Source organism: Aricia agestis, chromosome 2 (genome assembly GCF_905147365.1).
Source record: "Aricia agestis chromosome 2, ilAriAges1.1, whole genome shotgun sequence".
Lineage (NCBI taxonomy): Eukaryota > Metazoa > Arthropoda > Insecta > Lepidoptera > Lycaenidae > Aricia > Aricia agestis.
Genome location: NC_056407.1, coordinates 13,877,883 through 13,896,931, shown reverse-complemented (window position 1 = coordinate 13,896,931; position 19,049 = coordinate 13,877,883). Strand labels below are relative to the sequence as shown.

Genomic DNA, 19,049 nt, shown 5'->3' with positions numbered 1-19,049 from the left:
TTTAAAATTTACATGTTTATTAGTGTTTATCATAAATTACGCACATAGTAAAAGATATAACCCATACCTGGTATTTGTTGAATTGATCTAACTTCTCTTCTAGAGTTGCTTTCGGAGTATAATTCTTCAGTGTCATTTCCGTGTCTCCCAACCAATGTTGTAAGCGATCATTTGCACTTTCAAATTCAATCCATTGTTGAATTTTCTCTTCGATACCACGTTTTACATCGTGCGCAGTAGCGGTAAATTTCTCCAGATCCGCCTTCAATATAGCTAATTCACGAGACATATCTTTTTTGCCGCGAGGCGATAGTTTATCACTGCTATTATCTATAAGATCAGTTAGCAGCTTAAGTTTTGTGTTTCCATTAGGTACAGCATCAAGCAATTCTTGAATTTTTGATAATTTACTAACTAAAGCAGTCTTGTTTCCAGTGTAATCTGATAAGGCGTGTAGTCTTTCCCACAGTTGCTTTTGATAATCTTGTAAAGACTTCTGCTGTTCTATAAATTGTTGATAGATTTCATAATGATTTTCATGTTTATCAATAACTGCAGAAAGTCTACTAACAATTCTATTGTAGCGGTCCCAAATGGATTTAATCGTAGAATTCATTTCCTCGTTATCCTTTTGTCCTGCTTGTAAACTAGCCGCGATACTTTTAGCCTTTTCGGTAACGGTTTCTATAACCCTTTTGTGCGATGTTATTTCTTGTAAAAGTGTCTTATTCTTAAGCAATTTAGATTTTATTTCTTGCGCTGAGTTAAGAATACTTTTTTCTTCTCCTTCTATTAACTTTTCTTTTTCATCTAACCATGCTAATGTTTGCTGTAATACTTCCTGGTAACTTGACCACTGCAATGTCTGGGATTCAAATTCTTTTTGTTGATTCAGTATGCCATCATTAAATTTATCCCATCTCGTTCTTAAATCTCTTATTTCACCTCGAATGATTTCTCTACCATTAGTTGCTGTTTCTGGCAATACTTTGTCACCGGCATTTGTAAGGGAATTGATTTTGTGTTCTCCGTTATCTTTTTCCAATATAAATATTTGTAATTTATTGCCCTTGCTTTCAATATCAAACTTATCTTCTTTTGTAATCATTTGCGACAACTGTTCTTCTAAAGGTTTAAGCCATGAGTCAAACTCATTACGGAGTTGGTCGTATTTTTTATGGTCTACAACTAACTCAGACCAATGACTAACAATTTCTTTGGATATTAAATGGAGCTGCTGGTATCGGTTATTTATCTGAGTTACTAACGATTTCAACCTCTCTACGCCGCTGAGTTGTATAAGACTATGAGATTCATCCACAAAATTGTCAATTTCTTTTTCTTTTGCATGTATTTCATTGCGAATGTCTATACTTTTTTGCATTTGAGTTTCTTTCTCCTGCAGCGTCGAGCATAGAGCCTGATCACGACATTTGGTTTCCATATCTTTTAACCACTCTGAGATTGATTCATTAGAAGAGTCAAATTTGTCCCAAATTTCTAATGTTTGTTTAAGTTTTCGTTCTGAAAGAACGATATTTTCAACTCCCTTTCGTAATTGATCGTGCAAGTTGTCTATTTCGGTCTTAATAGCAGCGTTTCCTGATTCCGAGGTACTTTTACTTACTGTACCAAAAACTGAACGTATTTCATCTAACTTATTTGAGCCAATTTTTTCTATATCTTTCATAGTAATAGCGGACTGAAGTTTTCGAATAATTTCAGGTTTTTCTCCAACTGCGTTTTCAATATCCAAAATTTTTTCTGATTGCGATCCAAACCAATCTTTATAGCTTTGAATAAGTTTGACCAACTCTTCGTGTCTCTTAACACAATCTTCTAAATTATCTTGAAGATTCTGTGACTTGGTAACAATATTTTGGAAAAGCTGTTTTATAGATTGTAAATAAACATTTAAAGATGCATCGTGAGTTTGATCAACTAGTTGTTGAGCTTTATCACATACGGATTCAACTAATTGTTGATGCGTCATTATTTCTTGATGCATAATTTTATGATTTTGGAGTTGAGCTTTCTTTTCTTCAAGCGAGGCTTTGAGTTCTGTGTGACGTTGCATTGCCTTTTCAACATCTTTTAACCATTTTGTTAGTTGCTCTTGCGCAAGGGAAAAGTCAGAAAATTGCAAAAGACACTGGTCTAATTTATTAACAGTTTCCTGAAAACTATCACCAAAGGTATCCCATAGATTTCTTACTTTACGAATTTTCTGTCGGATAATTTCTCGTCCATCGGGACTAGTGTGTGTATATAGCTTTTCACCAAGTCCCAGAAACTCTTCAAATGCAGGTGCTTTTTTGTTTCTTATTTCATATAGTTCTTTGGCCTTATTTTGTTTTTCTTGCAATACAGCATAGTCACCAACAATTTCATTTAAGTCTTGTAAGTCATTCAGCATATTAGTAAGCCATTTTTCCATTTCAACATATTCAGATTCAAAAGCTTGATGTTCCGACACGAAAACTTCATACTTCGAAATTATGTCATTAACAAGATTGCTTAAAGTATGATACATAGTAGCAAGTTTAGAGGTCCTAGATATTATTTCAGGTTCTCCTGTCATGTTCTGTTTATTAGTGAGGTCAGTAAATTCAATATTTCTAGACGCAAGCTCATTTTGTATTTCTTTTACTTTTTGTAAATGAGCAATCTTAGCATCCAAATTACTTTTTAAGCTTTGATCTCTAAGCTGGTTTTCTTTTACTTTTAACCATTCCTCTAATTCATCTAGTTTCTTTTGATTTTCAGACCATACTTTCATAGTATCCTTTAGCTTTTTGTCGTGCTCACTGCACTGAAGAGCAAATTGATCCCAAGAAGTCTTAAGTTGTTCAAATTCGCTTATAAGCACTGGATGTCCATTTGGATTAGTAGTCTCCAAAACTTTGTGTAACTGAGTCTTGAGATCACTAATGTCATGTTCTATTTCAGATCCTTTTGATATAATATTCTCAATTGACGAAATTTTTGCATCTATATCATCCTTTTGTGCAACGATAGCATAATTAACCAAACTGTTTTCAGCAACAACGTGATTGACTAGATCTCGTACATTTTCAAACATTTGTACGTATTTTTCATGTTCTGACACGTGAGTATCATAAATAGATATTCTGTCGTGAAGTTCCTTAGAAATGCGTTTGTATCTGTCTAATATGTTCTGAAGAACTTTTTCACTTTCCTCATCTGGCATCAACTTAATTTTTTCAGCAAGTTGAGTTAACATTGCTTGATATAATTCTACTTCTTGGTATAAAATTTTACTGTTATGCAGCTGAGCCTTTTTCTCTGGGAGAGTTGAAGATAATTTTTGATCTCCTATTTCAGCCTCCTTATCATTTACCCATTTTTTGACTTGGTTAAATGTATCATCCAACGATGACCGTTTGTTAATAGTAGTTTCAATATCTTTTACCACGTTGTTTAACGAATCGATAGAATCTTCAAAGGCACTTCTTAATGACCTTAATTCATTACGAACCTTCTCTCTGTCTTCTGGTGTAATACCACTAAAAAGCGCTTCTCCTGATTCAATAGCAGAATTTAATAATTTCTGGCCCAACTCTTTACTTTCATTTAATTTTTTTATGTTTTCTAAGTCTGCAGCTGTGGGTTTTGTATGTTTGGTCATTGCAGATACTTCTGAAACTTTTGCGTTTATTCCCCTAATCCAATCTTTGAAATCTGCTATAGATTTGTCATATTTCTTTTGATCATTCTTTAGATCTTTTAGCCGATTCAATTGGTTATCCATAAATTTACCAACTGTCTGATATCTTGTTTCTAAATGATTAATATATTGCATAACCCGTGAATCAGGACTTTGTGACAGCACTTTATTACCAACTTCAACGAGATGTTTCACTTGAGTGCCATAATCTTTTACCTCTTTATTGATATTTTCGATTTCAACAATTTTTTCATCGATATTATTTAAATCAATTAATTTAGTAGCCTCTTGCCTAACTCGGTTTTCTTTATCTTTAAGCCATTCAGAAACGTTTTCAAGAAGTTTTTCGTAGTCTTGCCAAGTTTCAATGTTTTCTTGTAGCCGTTTTTTAATTTCTTCGTAATTTGAAGTTAAGACCTCTAGATTTTTTTGGGCCTTTTCAGTTTGTGCGGCTGCTTCCTGTGCAGACACAGGTTCTGCGACAGCAAATAAAATATTACAAGAGTCTTTTAATTCGACTATTTTTGACTGACAGTCTGCGATGCCATTTTCTACATCAGCTAGTGCTGCACATTTCACTTCTAAATTATATTTATCTGTCGATGCATCAGGCATACACCACCTTGTTTTGTCATCTAAAATTTTTAAGTTTCTATTTAACATACTTAATTTGTCAGTAAATAGTTTTTGTAAGAATGTTAATAATGTGGTTTCAGTTTTATTAGCGTGTAGGACAACGCTTTCGAAACGTTTTTGTAAAGTACTTAAATCTTTTGGCACTAACGACTCATAAAATCCAGGATAATTCGAATTCATTTCAGAGACATCTTGAGTTAAGTTATCAATTTCTTCATTAAGTGTTTGAAGTTCGGCTTTGCATAGCTGACATTTTTTCAACCGATCTAAAATCTTTACATTGTCTCCTGACATATCGTCACATTTAATAATGTCATCTCGAATCTTACTAACATTATCAGAGAGCTTTTTGATGCTTTCCTTAAGTTTGTTTTCTTTAGATTCCAATGAAAAGACAGCTGTTTCTAGATTTCCAGCTAACGATTCTAATGCTTGGAATTCGTTATCAAGATATTCTGTTATAGAAGCAACTTGGCTTGTTGGTATATTTTTGTTAAGGTTAATTATTTGCTCACATTTAGCTTTAATACTATTTTTTAGTCCAATATATAATGGCAGCTCTTCCTTGTATTTCGTAAGATGGTTTTGACCAAATCTTATTTCCAAGTTATCACAAGCATTTGCTAGATTTTGTCCTGTTTCACTCAACCAAGAAACAATTTGATTTCTTGTTTCATCAATTTGGCGCCACACAATTAGTTGAGATTCTAAATCTTGTATTCTTTTTATAGCAGCATCATTGCCTTTTTCCCATCTTGTTTGTGAGTTAAGAAAAGCTTCTTCAATAGGACTAGTGTCGAAACCACCTAGAGTAGATGCTTGCTTCAAAACAGATTGTTTTATTGACTCCATTTGGTCTAGTAAACCCTTAGATCTCTTCAATATTTCGTAAGCTTTTTTGGCTTTTTCCAATGATTGAGCGGTCTGTACATAATCATTAGGTGCTTCTTTACAACTATCATACAACTGCTCGGCGCGATTCATTTCTCTGTCAAAAGCAACAGAGAAATTGTTAAGTTCTTGGGAAGTTGATGAAAGTAGAATATATTTATTCTTGGTATCTCTTACAGTATTGACAAGTTGGTCCCAGTTGTTGTCAGCAGCCGAGAGAGCATTTTGGATAGTCCCCATGTTTGGTTGATCTTCCCTCATGAGGTGTAAGCCTTCTTCTCGGAGCTCTTTGCGAATAGATTGCTTTTCTTTTAGATCTGAATCAAGCCTGTCAAGTTTTTCTGTTATGTCTTGAATGGTTGCTTCAGTTAACGGTACGGGTACCTGAGACATCTCATTAAGAGTGGATTGTATATTATGTAATACTTGCGACAAAACGTTATGTTGCAAGTTGAATTTATCCCATCGTGCACCAACTTTTTGAACAAGGTCCCTCTTTGTCGTCACTTGGTTAAGCAATGAATCTGCTTTAACTTCGATTTCTTTTACTAAGCTTGTGGGGGGAATTATACGGCCCGAATGTTGATCGGTAACTTTAATTTTTGATGGACCATCTAGTAAGGCGACGTTGCTCTTCCACTCCGGTATTTTGTGAAGAATACTTTCTAATTCTTGTCTTAAAACTTCATAGCTTTCAGACGTTAATTTTGGCCCATCGAGCTGATATTGAATATGGCTTAGCTGTTGCTTGTTATCCTCAAACCAATTTAATAACTCCGACCACTTCTGCAAAATGCCTTTATTCTGTTGAATATTTGATTCCATAACCTGATAGTTTTCAGCAATGTTGGAATAGGTATCGCTCAAAGATCTAGTTTCTTCTGGATGAGACAATAAAGTCATATTTTTTACTTCCGTATAAATATCTGTAAATTCTGGGGCCTTTGCAGCATGCTCTTGTAATAACACGTGCATAGACTGCAAAGATGGTTCTACTTTATCAACGCTTATTTGATCATAGCTATCTGTCTTTCTCTTAAAGTCCGTAATCCAATTATCGAAGTTATGCAATTTAGCAAGAAACTCTTGACGTACAATAATTTTATCTGATAGTTCATTTATTCTAGTTCTTGCAGTTTCTGCCAACGAATTTGTTCTTTGTTTAATATCTGCCACTTTATTTTTTAATAGTGTTGCGCCTTCTGGTTGGATGTTGTGACAAATAGTATCACAAGTTTGTGATAGTGTTATTATCTTCGCTTGTTGTTGTGAAATTTCATTACCAAACGACTTAAGTCTATTTAACTCACGATCCAGCTTTTCTACTTGAGGAGTTTCGACCAAAAGGCTACGACTGCTTACAAGCTTTTCACCCTCTTCGACCCAAGTCTCAAGTTTTTCCGCTTCTTTTTCGAAATTTTCCCAGTTATTTATCAGTTTCTCTAGCCTATTATTCCATTGGTCTGCCAAATCATGCACAACAGCCCACCTAGAATGTATTGCATCAACCTCATCCGGTGCCGTGGTTTTACCTGACAGTTGGTGACTAACACTGGAAAGGATTTGCAAATTCATTAACTGTTTGTCAGAATCTGTAACTAAAGCTTTTGACTGTTGTTGAAGTTGGTGTGCTTCCGGTAAAGATGACGGTTTTGGAACACTTCCTAGTTTAACTTCGGCTTCTTCTATCCAAGGTTTTATTTCAGCTACTCCTTTTTGATACTTTTGCCAGCTAGCAAGGTCATGTTCAACTACTTTTGACTGATGTTCCATTGAACGTTGTAAATCTGCAACCATTTTTTCTAAAAGAACAACTTCTCCCTTCAATCTATTTGCATCTTGAACTCTATGTTCAGCTGCTAATTTATTTCCTTGATCTGCAACACCTCTTATTATTTCTAACTTTTCTGATAAGATTTTCTTTAAGGATTGAGATTTTTCTAGACGTTCTTCAGGTGTAATATTATCTGATTGTATTTGAGATATTAAAGCTGGACTTTCTTTTTTTATCCATTCGCGAACGTGCTCTAATTTGTGTTCGATTTGAACCCATTCTTTATTGAATTTTTCTAAATGATCTACCTTTGTTTTTACTTCTTCTTGCACTCTATCCAGTTTGTGTTCTATCGTCTTCAAATCTTTTTCAATTACAGGTTTTGGTTTATTCGCTGTAAGAGACTGAAGCTCAGCATAGGCGCGTTGCAACTGCGGCAAACGTTCCGATTTTGCACGTTCTAAGTCTGTACTGATAACTTTGGTATCCTGTAACTCTCTGGATATGTTAGTAGCACCAATCTCCAAGCCCGGATGGGCGACATAATTTTCAATTTTATCAATATCAGACAGCAACTCCTCTTTTTGGTACTCATAGTTAGACCATACTTTTTGTGTGTCGCGAAGTTTGTGTAGGCGGTCAGTGTTCGACTCGTAGGCTGTATTCCAACCGGTTTCAAGATTTCTGACATCTTCTCTTACAAATGCTGGAGCATTCGCATCCTTGATAAGTTCCTTGCCGCGTTGTAGCATTGACATAACAGAAGGACGTTGCCTATCTAATTTTTGTACCGCAACCTGTTGTTCCAAGACTAATTGTTCCACATGTTGTAAGGATTGTGGTTCAGGTTCAACTAGTGCATGTTCTTTTGCACCTTCCAAAATGCAAATTACTTCATGTACCTCTCGTCTGTACGTGTAGCAACGTGTGTACGTTTCAGTCTTAATCATTGTTATTTCTATAGTCGGTATGAGGTTTTTGTACCTTGTAATGAGATTTTCTAGCTTCACTTGTTCTTCTTGAGCTTCGGTGTCGGCGCAGTGACTTGAAAGCATGTCGAGTGTTTGAACTAGCCATTTCATATCTTCACGTTTGCGATCAGCGTCACGGCAGATATTCTGGTAACAAATAAGGAACATTATACAGTATACACATTATTGATCATATAATAATGTTATATGTTATTTATAGTGCTTAAGCACATACACTTATAATAAGTAAATAAAGTTATGACTGTTATCAATAAATGTCCAAAAATTATAATGTTGTAAGTATATTTACCATAAGCTCCTTAAGCTGATAAATGCAAGCCATGAAGAAACAATATTATTGTGAGTAGTAAAATTGACATGAGTACTTAGTTTTAAGTTACATAAACTTACTTATTAGGTTATAACACATGAAGAAAAAAATATTATATAATTGCAGATAATATTCAAACATTACTCACCTGGAATATTGTTTTCTCCCTTTCAAATGCTTCTGCGGAGTCGACTTCTCTAACAATGCTGTCCATGGTGTGATCAACATGATCCATCCATTTTTCCATTTCTCGGAACTTTTCTCGATAAGCGTCCCACTTAGCTGGTATCCGCTGAAGATGTTGCCGGAAATGTTCTACTCTGTGGACAGTCGCTTCCCACATCTGCTCACATCTTCGTACTGACTCTTCAAGGGTAGTATCATTGGTTTGGTGAGTGTAACTTTGTGAGATCTTTTTAAGATTTTGCAAGCAATGCTCTACTTGCATCACTTTGCCTTGGTTGGTAAAGTATTCCTCATTGCGTATTAAAATACCATCAGCATCATCGCTTTGGTTGTATGCCTGTAAAATTAATCGACCTTAGTAAAATAAGTTTATACTAATGGTATAATGGGCATGCAATAGGCATAATGCCGAGGGTGTTAATTTAAAAAAATGCATATAATACACTAGCTGTTGCCTGCGACTTCGTTCGCGTGGACTTTAGTTTATAGTTGTTCTCGTACATCGATTGAGTCGTTTACGCGCAAATCAGAAAAGTATATTGTGTGGGAACCACACATTTTTACGGGACAAAAAACATTCCTTGTCCCAGATTCAAATTAGTATCTCCAATCTCCATGCCAAATTTCATCAAAATAGATTAAATAGTTTGGGCGAGAATCATTAAAGTTTATTGTGCGGGATCCGTATATTTTCCAGGATAAAAAGTATCCCTTGTCCTTTCCTGAGACTGAAAGTATTACCATACCAAATTTCATTAAAATAGATTGAATAGTTTAGGCGATAATCATAAAAGTTTATTGTGCGGGAACCGTACATTTTCCGGGATAAAATTAGTACTTATTCCTTGTCCTTTTCCCGAGACTCACAGTATCTCCATACTAAATTCCATCAAAATAGATTTAATAGTTTACGCGCAAATCATAAAAGTATATTGTGCAGTAACCGTACATTTTTCCGGGACAAAATGTACGGTATCCCATGTGCTTTTCCGGGACTTAAAGTATCTTTATACCAAATTTCAGCAAAATGGGTCTAGCCGTTTACGCGCCATGCAGATATCGTGACCACGCGAAATATAACGTTCCACGCAGCTTCGCCCGCGTAAATTAGATATTTTACAGACAAATTAATTAACAAAAAATAGCCTATGATCCTTCACGTGGTCTACTTCTTATCTATGCCAAATAACAGAAAAATTGCTCCAGCAGTTCGTGAGATAAGCCCTTACAAATAATTTCCCCCGTTTTTTTCCACATTTTCCTCTATTTCTTCTCTTATTAGTCTCAGCGTGATAAAATATAGTCTATTGCCGTCCTCGATAAATGGGCTATCTAACACTGAAAGAATTTGTCAAATCAGACCAGTAATTCCTGAGATTAGCGCGTTCAAATAAGCCCTTTCAAACGATTTCCCCAATTTTTCCCACATTTTCCTCTATTTCTTCGCTCCTATTAGTCTTAGCGTGATGAAATATAACCTATAGCCTTTTTCAACAAATGGGCTATATAACCATGAAAGAATTTTTCAAATCGGACCAGTAGTTCCTGAGATTAGCGCGTTCAAATAAGCACTTTCAAATAATTTCCCCCGTTTTTTCCACACTATCCTGTATTTCTTTGCTCCTATTAGTATTAGAGTAATGAAATATAGTCTATAACCTTCCTCGATAAATAGGCTATCTAACAATGAAAGAATTTTTCAAATCGAACCAGTAGTTCCTGAGATTAACGCGTTCAAATAAGCCCTTTCAAATAATTTCCTCCCGTTTTTTCCACACTTTCGTCTATTTCTTCGCTCCTATTAGTATTAGCGTAAGAAAATATAGTTAGTCTATAGCCTTCCTCGATAAATGGACTATCTAACATTGAAAGAATTTTTCAAATCGGACCAGTAGTTCCTGAGATTAGCGCGTTCAAACAAACAAACAAACTCTTCCCAATTATAATATTAGTATAGATTTACCCCCTTACTAATAAACATTGTATAAGCTTTGAATAGTTATACAGTGTTTTGTTCCTGTCACACAAGTGACATTTTTAATTGGATTGAAGAAGACAAACACTGGATTACTATTCAAAGCTTATACAGCGTTTATTAGTAAGGAGGAATATATTTATGATACACATAATATTTTTTAAATTTGCATATTTTAATGAATTCAATGTAACAGTATTAAAAATAACTCACTTGTTCCTCGTAGACAATTTCTTTTTCAATGTCCTTTATGCAGTGATTGAAGATAGCTTCATCGAGACGGAATTCGAGGCGCATGAGATGTGGTGGCGCGCGGTCTAGCAGCTCCTTCCACCTCCGCTGCAATCCTTCTACAGTAGCCACCACATGTGGTCTATCTGCCTCATTGACAAGCTGGAAAGGCAAGTATTTATTAGTTAACAATAAATGTAATCAAGGTATAATAGTTAAAGTTTGTTGTGATACTCAGAATGCATAATTCAAAGTTGTGTTGAATAATATTTGCTTTTTAAATATTAAAAATACCGGTTTTTTTTTCAAATATGAACAATATCATACCTCAATTAGTTCACGTCCTGATCTGACAAGTTCAGAAACAGCCTTTTCATCAGCCTCCTGGAAGAACTTTTTATGGAAGTCTACAGCTTGTTTTGAGTCTACTCTGTTGTCAGCCAATAAGGCTTCAGCTCTAGAAGCCCATTCTTCCACACATCTCTTCTTGATTTCAAAGTCCTCCCAAGCACGAACTAGACGTTGAAGCTCTGCTTCTTTACGAGTTGCCTCAGATGAGACATGAGCAAACCTGTCGGTGACATTGAAATGACTATTGTTTGCTTATCATATTATTATCAACAACACCTCATTGAACCAACTCTAATCTAAGCTTTTCTTATAAAAGTAAACATAATAATATTTAGTAACCGCAGTGATGACAGCCGCCATGAACAAGATTTGTAAGTGAGTAATTAACATGTTATTAAATAAAAGTTGTTGTGTCCACGCATTATTACACTTACGTGATTTCCATCAAATTGAATTATTTATAAGATATCACACACATTAATTATTAAGATATCTAGTTATATAGACTTTTAACACACCTTTCATTTACATCTCTCATTAGATGCACTTGGTCAGTTACATCAGCACTACGTTCTGCGTCTGCTGCCTTTACAATATTTTGGAATACTTTGTTCTTGCTCTCTAGCATAGAACGATAGTATGTGGTCCGAGAGAAGAAACTTCTGTGAATTTCATATCTTTCCTCTACAACTTCCCTAAAATAAAAGCACAAGAATTTTTTAAATATTATTATTATTATTATTACTACACTGATAACTTTCTACAGAGTTATAAACAAAAAAAGTTCTAGACAGAAAAAGGCTACAAATAAGTAAATTATAATTTGCACTAAATTACAACTAAAATTTTTCACTTTTTTATCCAGGCCATAAAGAATAACATGATCATACTCTTAAAATTTTTATTAAGTATGGGAACTTTATAATTTTACCTTCTTGTTTCGATTGGTTGTCTTAAAACATTTTCGGCACGTTCTAACCAGGCTTGCAGCTCTCGCTGGCCAGCTTCCAGCGATTCGTGCTGGACGAGCAGCTGTCGGGCTTGGTGCAGGCGCACCGGGACGCCTGCTCGGGCACGCACCAGTGCCTCCTTTTGCTGTTTCAATTGGGCCATCCGCGATTCCACCTCATCTCGGGGCAGCTCGGATATCGCAGTTTGGAAGGTCCTATCGAAGACATGAATAATATTAACACGGTACACTTCTTTCACTTCATAGAAACGGATTTTTGTCAGATGTAAGTAAGTATATAAATATCAAAATTCAAATGCTTACGTTTTGTCCCCACATCAAAATTATGTGAATGCAGAAAGATGTAGGTACGTAATGCAACAACAATACATTTATGGATTAGCAACATTATTGCAATTTGGTAAGAGGACACAAAGGAAACAAAAAAGAAACTTGAAAGAAACTAAAAACTTTGTTTCGTAGGTATTCAGCCAGTTGCCCAGTTCAAATATTTTTTTGTTGTTTTCTTCTTCTTTTTTTTTCTTATTATGGCACTTCGGCTATAAAACTATGGCCAGTGTCGAGTAAATGGGAAACAATGTTTTAATATCTAAGTACAATTTTTTGCATCGTTTTCATATTAGGTCTAGTCTCTGAGGTCTAGTGAAAGTCCAACACATTACACAGTCAAGGAGTCAAGTCAGTCGATTCCACAGTATAATATGTTTCCTTATTCATTCATTTTGTCAATTCAGTAAAGTGGTTTTCTTCTTTTTTTATTTTTTATTTTAGCCTGTGCAACAGCCCAGGTGCAACATTATATCAAGTACTACAATAATGACTATGATCGATCACAGGCTTCAAAAAATCTAGTCAAAATTAATTAAATGTGTGTAACGCTAAGTACTCACATACGGTTTTGCTCGATAGTTTTACTCGAAATCGAGCAAAAACCACCGTGTGGACCGCAAAACTCACAGGTCAATGGCTCGCATCGAGCCAGTTTGAAGGCTCGAATCGAGCCGGCTTGACAAATTTTTGACACAGTTATGCTAAGTACTGACACACGGTTTTGCTCGATAGTTTTACTCCAAATCGAGCAATAACCACCGTTTGGACCGCCAAAACTGATAGCTCGAAGGCTCGCTTCGAGCCGGCTCGATAGAATTAAATATGTCAAATATGACATTTCCTTCGATTTGGAGTAAAACTATCGAGCAATACTGAATGTGTGGACGAAAGCCCGAGCCGTGGTTATTACTCTACGTCTCGCTGGTGTACGGTGTACCTAAAGCGTCCTACTTTACTAATTTACTGAACTATCGAAATAAATAAGTAAGTATAGGCACCTAATGGTAAAAATAACAATTAATTTGATAATCAATAGGTAAGTACTTACTTTAAAGTTAAATTAAAGCACGTAGTGATTATATTGTCTTCGGTTAAAAATACCTAAACACTAACCTGCTAATAGATTTGAACAGCTCTTCGTTTGGTTCAATCTCAGAATTTAGCTGTAACAGCTGATCAATGTATTGCTGAATATCTTGCGTATTGGCTCTTGGTTGTGTGGCTAATAAGTTTTCAGCGCTTAGAAGCCACGCATCCAGTTGTTGAATACCGGATGCCAATTGACGACGGTGGCGAAGGGCGTCGCCACCACGAACGTATCTAAAACAAACATCCACCACACAATAATAATTGTTATTTAATTAATAATAATATACTTAATAAAAATATAATAATAAATCTAGGTCTACTAATTATAATAGTAAATACTAATAGGTAACAAAGCTAAGTATAATATTATATTTTATTGATTTTTTTTTTCATATACTTAGTACTATTTATAGAGTAGCTTGGGTACCTTGGTGTTAATATACATACTTAATGAAAAAACTTACGGTTCTGCCTCCTCCCAAATCCTTTCCCAACGTTCGGTGATTTCTATGTATTTCCTCTTAATTTCAGATGTTATTTCGTCAGAACAGGTAGCAGCCAAAAAGCCTGCCGTGTCTCCTAAAAGTTGGTGTCGTTCTTTCCATACGGTCAGATCTTGGAAGAACTCTAATCTTTCATCTTCAGATACTCTCAACATATGCTGCGCTTTGTCTAACCAAATCGTGAAGTCATCAGTTAGAACAGTCCACTTTTCCCAATGTGAAATCACTTCTTCCAAAACACTACGCGCACACCTGACGTCTGTAGCCACTCGCCGCCAAGTTTCCGATATTTCTCTCAAGAAATCGTCGATTTCTCTCGCTTCAGATCTATCAACTTCACACACTCTCTTATACTCATCGACCACCTGCTTAATATCAACGTACGCTTTATCGAACTCCTGGAAAATCTTGTTTTTAATCACGAAATTATCATAATCTTCTAGTAAGGCACGAACGTGATCTACGCGGCCGTATTTACCGGTCCACGTGGAGAGCTTCGACTTGGTCAATTCCGTGAAAGCAACTATACAACACTTGTGTTCTAAATACTTTAATCTAGCTTTTCTCTGTGGTGCTCTTCGACTCACTGACTGTAATCGCTCCTGCATGTTCTGTAACCGCTCGCCGGGTATCGACGAGGCGTCGGGCGACCGGAGCGCCGCCTCGAATCGGTCGATGACCTCGGGGAGGTCCTGGAAGAAGACGCTGTGCTCCTCCAATTTTTCACTTATGATTGCAGCGGTTCTGTCGTCGAGATCGGTCGGTATCTCATCGAAATACAGCAAATATTCAGCCTTCGCTAGCCATTCGCCGATGACGCGGAAATGGCCCGGGAGCTCCGAGTCCAGAAGCCAGAGCCATCGCCTGTGCAGTCTTTCTAATTCTACCCACAGCGCGACTAGTTCGCGCCAAGATTTCGGGGCGATGGCTACTAGGCTCTGCGTGTACATAAGTTTTTCGAGTTTTTGATAAATCGGCTCTCTAGCGAGACGATCGTTTTCGGCGCGGACGTAGTCCTCGTAGTTTCTCGAGAGTGTCCTCGTGTCGTACTGCCGCTGGATGAGGGAGACGCGCTCCGTCAGCCACATCCGCAGAGATTCGTACTCCTCTTGTACTGCCGCCACTGCATCTGGTCCTGTAGTCTGAAAATAACACGACATTTACATTTACGAATTAACATTTCATCGAATTAAAGGCCAAGGTTGAAATCAATAATTTTACATAATATTATTATAAGGCTATAATATATACTACCTACGTGTGGTACGATTGTTAGTTCTAGAGTCTAGACTTCCTAATTGATAAATAATCGTAAAACATTTACCTTAGGTTCGGGGTATTTATGAAGGAATTGTGCCACATATGTCATGATGGACCTCTCATCAGGCTTGTCGACATCCACATCCTCGGCATCCAAGAGTCTGGCGATGCCCAGCTCTGTCTCTGCCACGTCGAAGGCGTGTTCCAGACGCTGTCTGTTTGTCTTGCGCTTCATTTCAGCGAGGTTGATGAGGTTGGCCTTGATTGCGTCGATGATCGCAAGGAAAGCTATACCGTCTCTCCAAGAAGGACCGAAATCTGTCACTTGGATGTTGGAATCCCTGATAAAAATATCATCTTTAAAATAACAATATCTAACAATAAACAATCAAATTTTTTCGTCACAGGTGCCAATTCGCTCGTGAATTTCCCAAGAGTTAAATAATAATGTCTGCCTTTTATTTTCGGAATTCCATTGTTCTATTTCATCGAATTTTCTCAGAATTCAATCCGAAATCACCTGTCAGCTGGCAGGTGATTTCGGCAAATAATAAATAGAATTGTAAACAATTTGGGCTCAAGACGACCAAATTGAAATAAAGATCTCTTGATCCCATCAAAGATAATATGAAAATGCCCACAAATGTAGAGTTGCTGACTTACTTGGGTAAGGCGTTGGCGACCCATTGTAGCAAGGTCTTCTTGGCGCCTTGCTTCCACCTGTCTTCTGCTCTGTGTGTGGGTGTGGCCGCGCCAGACTCCTGTGATAGGACCGAAGCGCATCGCGAACCGCCAAGGTATTCTAGCGCCCGGCTGTTCTCTTCGATCTGATGGAAATAATTTGAGACATTAATGATCAAAATACTAAAATGGCTGAATTATAATTGTCCTAAAGATATATTGCTGTTAACAGCGCTACGAGAAGAATGCAAGAAAGGTAGTAAATAAATACGATACATTTCCTTGATTATCAAAATAAATGAAATGAAATTCATTTATTTAAAAAAAATTCATTTCGTTTCATTTCATTATGGTTATCTTGGTTATCACTTTTACTTATCATCATTTGCCTTTAGGTCAAGAACATTATTTAGGATACCTTCCTTATATTTGTTTGTTGGGAAACACAATAAGTAATAACATTGATTTAGTAGAGTTCCTAAATCTCAACTTGACCGTATGATGACACGATTAAAGTACTTATATTTTATAATAGACTAATATTTTATATTATTAGGCCTTATAAGGTCTCGCTAATATCTATTATTAGTGTAAAACAACCCTTTTCATGATGACATGCTAAATAAAAATGAGTGTTTCACATTAAAATTTTAATTTTAAAGCGGCGTGCTCCGAACATTTAAAAGTGTTTCATACCCTTTTGTGTTTTGAGCCGGCGGCGCTGCTTTATTTTATGGAGAGAGGGACAATCGTGAAGAACCACAGAATAATGCTACGACAATAATTCTTCTCTGTCGTATGAATGTACTCAAGTTATGTGTCCAACTACAACTACATAAGAAGCGGAAGAAAGCTATAATGTGATTCCACCCACCTCGCGTTCTTTATCCTGTAGACCCAATACATTGAGTGAAGCTTGCGCAAACAAAACAATATTCTAGCCAATGAAACGAGAAACATTTACATAAATAAAACCTGATCGATATAGAATAATATTGGTTAATAGAGGTTATAAATAATATTGATTAATATTGGGAAGTAGGGACATGTCACATGCTACATTTAGCTTTGATATGGGCGGTCTCTAGCAAATAGGATACCTAATACATAATGATATACAATAACAATTATATAAGTTGATAGGACATAAGTAAGTGGATACAGCGCATTTTTCGCACTTATTCTATTAGGAATCAAACATAGACAAAAATGCATTTGTCAAATACTTCATATTTAACATAATACTTATTTTATTCAATAGTCACTTGTTACTATAACATTGATAAACTGACAAATGTAATAAAGTGTAATTCTATTAGTAGTAATTAACTTTGAACACTTATGTATCGTATTTCTATCGCCTGTGTTACGTAACTTAGTGTAGTAGCAGTAAGTACTCTACAATCTACATTCTACAAGGATTGCTATACCTACATGATTTAGATTAGGATGATCTACTTTCACCTTAAACATTTTTATCTAAGTGCAATATCAAATCTGTGAATTTAAAGGTACTAGCGCTAAATCCAGACAGTTATCAGTTATCACTTATCACTATAATATAATGAATAATATATACTTACTTAATAAATTTATGGCACTCAAACATTTATTTTAGCCAAAAAAATTCTCAAACTACACACATCTTTAAGTAGGTTAATTTTGTACTCTAATAATAGTGCAACTGAAGATGATTAGGTAGGTATATATCCCAGAAACACCTAACGTTTTTTTAATTCTTTTTTCCTGGTACTCCGACCACAACTTCAGCTTTGTGGTTTTCTATGTATGTAGGTACTATCAGAGAAGTTGGAGAAGAGGAATGAAGAGAAGATTCATAGGCAGATGGCGGTCCTACGTAGTTTGGTCGAGTTGTGTCAAACCCAGCCGATAGATTACCACTTGTACATTGACTTGATATAATCCGACTAAATTATGAAGGCCCGTGAGCTTCGATGCTACTAATACTCAGTAAGGTGTTTAGTGAACAGCTAAAAATATTGGTATACACTATACAGTAATCGTTGCTTACCTGGAAGTACAGGATGATGGTCCATATGAGGCCGAGGACGACGGCCGGTCTCCCATCCACGAGGTCAGCGGCGTTGATGTTCACCAGCTTTATACGTTTGCCGGCGAGGAAACGCAGCGCTGTGTTCACGTTGCTGAGGAAATGCGGCCGGCGGAGAACGCGCCCGCGCTCCATCGGCTGCAACGAATATTCGTCTTTAGTGACTCTATTACATATCGTGCAGTCCATTCACAGCTACGACAGTTTATACGTCTCACAAATTGATATATCACAAACGAGAACAGTTTAAAACAGTGCATATCCTTGAAGGGTCTACTTTATTTTCATTATATTAATCTTAATAAGAAAATGATTGAGACTTTCTGGCATACAGCTACGCGCTTCACCAGGTTTACCACGTTTACAGAAAAGTTTACGTGGTAACTGATGGTACTGTGCTACGGAATCTTTTCTATCTGTTAATGGTCTAAGAGCCGTTGGGAGGTCGACCTTCACCGATCTGAATTCTGATAACCAGGTGAGACATATTTTTTATCAAATATAATTTATAGACAAATATGCCTATAATATTTTAATTACTTGCCTATCTAAAAGTGCTCATGGCTAGTTTTAATTAAATTAACTTTAATTGATTTTTTTTTCATCACTTTCATTCTTTTGATAACCAAATGTATTTTATTTCACTGTTAGTTTTTAACACACAGAATATGCCTCAGTAGGCTTGCCTACTCATTTCTATGTATAGCTACCTGGCAAGCCGATGTGAACAGGTAAGTCAATATAGGTGACTCCATCGTTCAGCTAACTTATCGAAAGTTATATCAAATTTTAGATTATTTTATTACAAAATCAGTCATATAGACTTGCCTTCAAACTATCATACTTAAAGTACTGTTGCCTAGCTAAAAACTTAAAAAAAAATAGCCATGAGCACTTTTAGATAGGCAAGTAATTATAGGCATATTTGGTTATAAATTATATTTGATAAAAAATATATCTCATCTGGTTATCAGATCAGTGAAGGTCGACCTCCCACAGTCTTCTCTACTATAAGTACTGTATTATTTTGCTCTATGGGTATAAGACAGGGTATAAACAAGTAATAGGCAATTGACAGATAAACTGTAAATAAGCGTACGTAACACGAAGC

General features: G+C 36.1%; 1 protein-coding gene across 8 annotated transcripts in view; it reads right to left on the bottom strand.

Annotated features, from left to right (window-relative positions):
- LOC121739928 (nesprin-1) overlaps nt 1–19,049 on the bottom strand; it is a 164,886-nt gene that overhangs the window by 80,245 nt on the left and 65,592 nt on the right. For all 8 annotated transcript variants that reach the window (XM_042132546.1, XM_042132545.1, XM_042132547.1 and 5 more), the window contains 11 exons: nt 17,900–18,076; nt 15,850–16,013; nt 15,251–15,527; nt 13,888–15,068; nt 13,448–13,654; nt 11,966–12,199; nt 11,553–11,729; nt 11,011–11,254; nt 10,666–10,845; nt 8,440–8,814; nt 68–8,107 (listed from right to left, as the gene is read on the bottom strand). In XM_042132546.1, the coding sequence (XP_041988480.1) occupies nt 68–8,107; nt 8,440–8,814; nt 10,666–10,845; nt 11,011–11,254; nt 11,553–11,729; nt 11,966–12,199; nt 13,448–13,654; nt 13,888–15,068; nt 15,251–15,527; nt 15,850–16,013; nt 17,900–18,076 (11,256 nt within the window). The remainder of the gene's footprint in view (nt 1–67; nt 8,108–8,439; nt 8,815–10,665; nt 10,846–11,010; nt 11,255–11,552; nt 11,730–11,965; nt 12,200–13,447; nt 13,655–13,887; nt 15,069–15,250; nt 15,528–15,849; nt 16,014–17,899; nt 18,077–19,049) is intronic.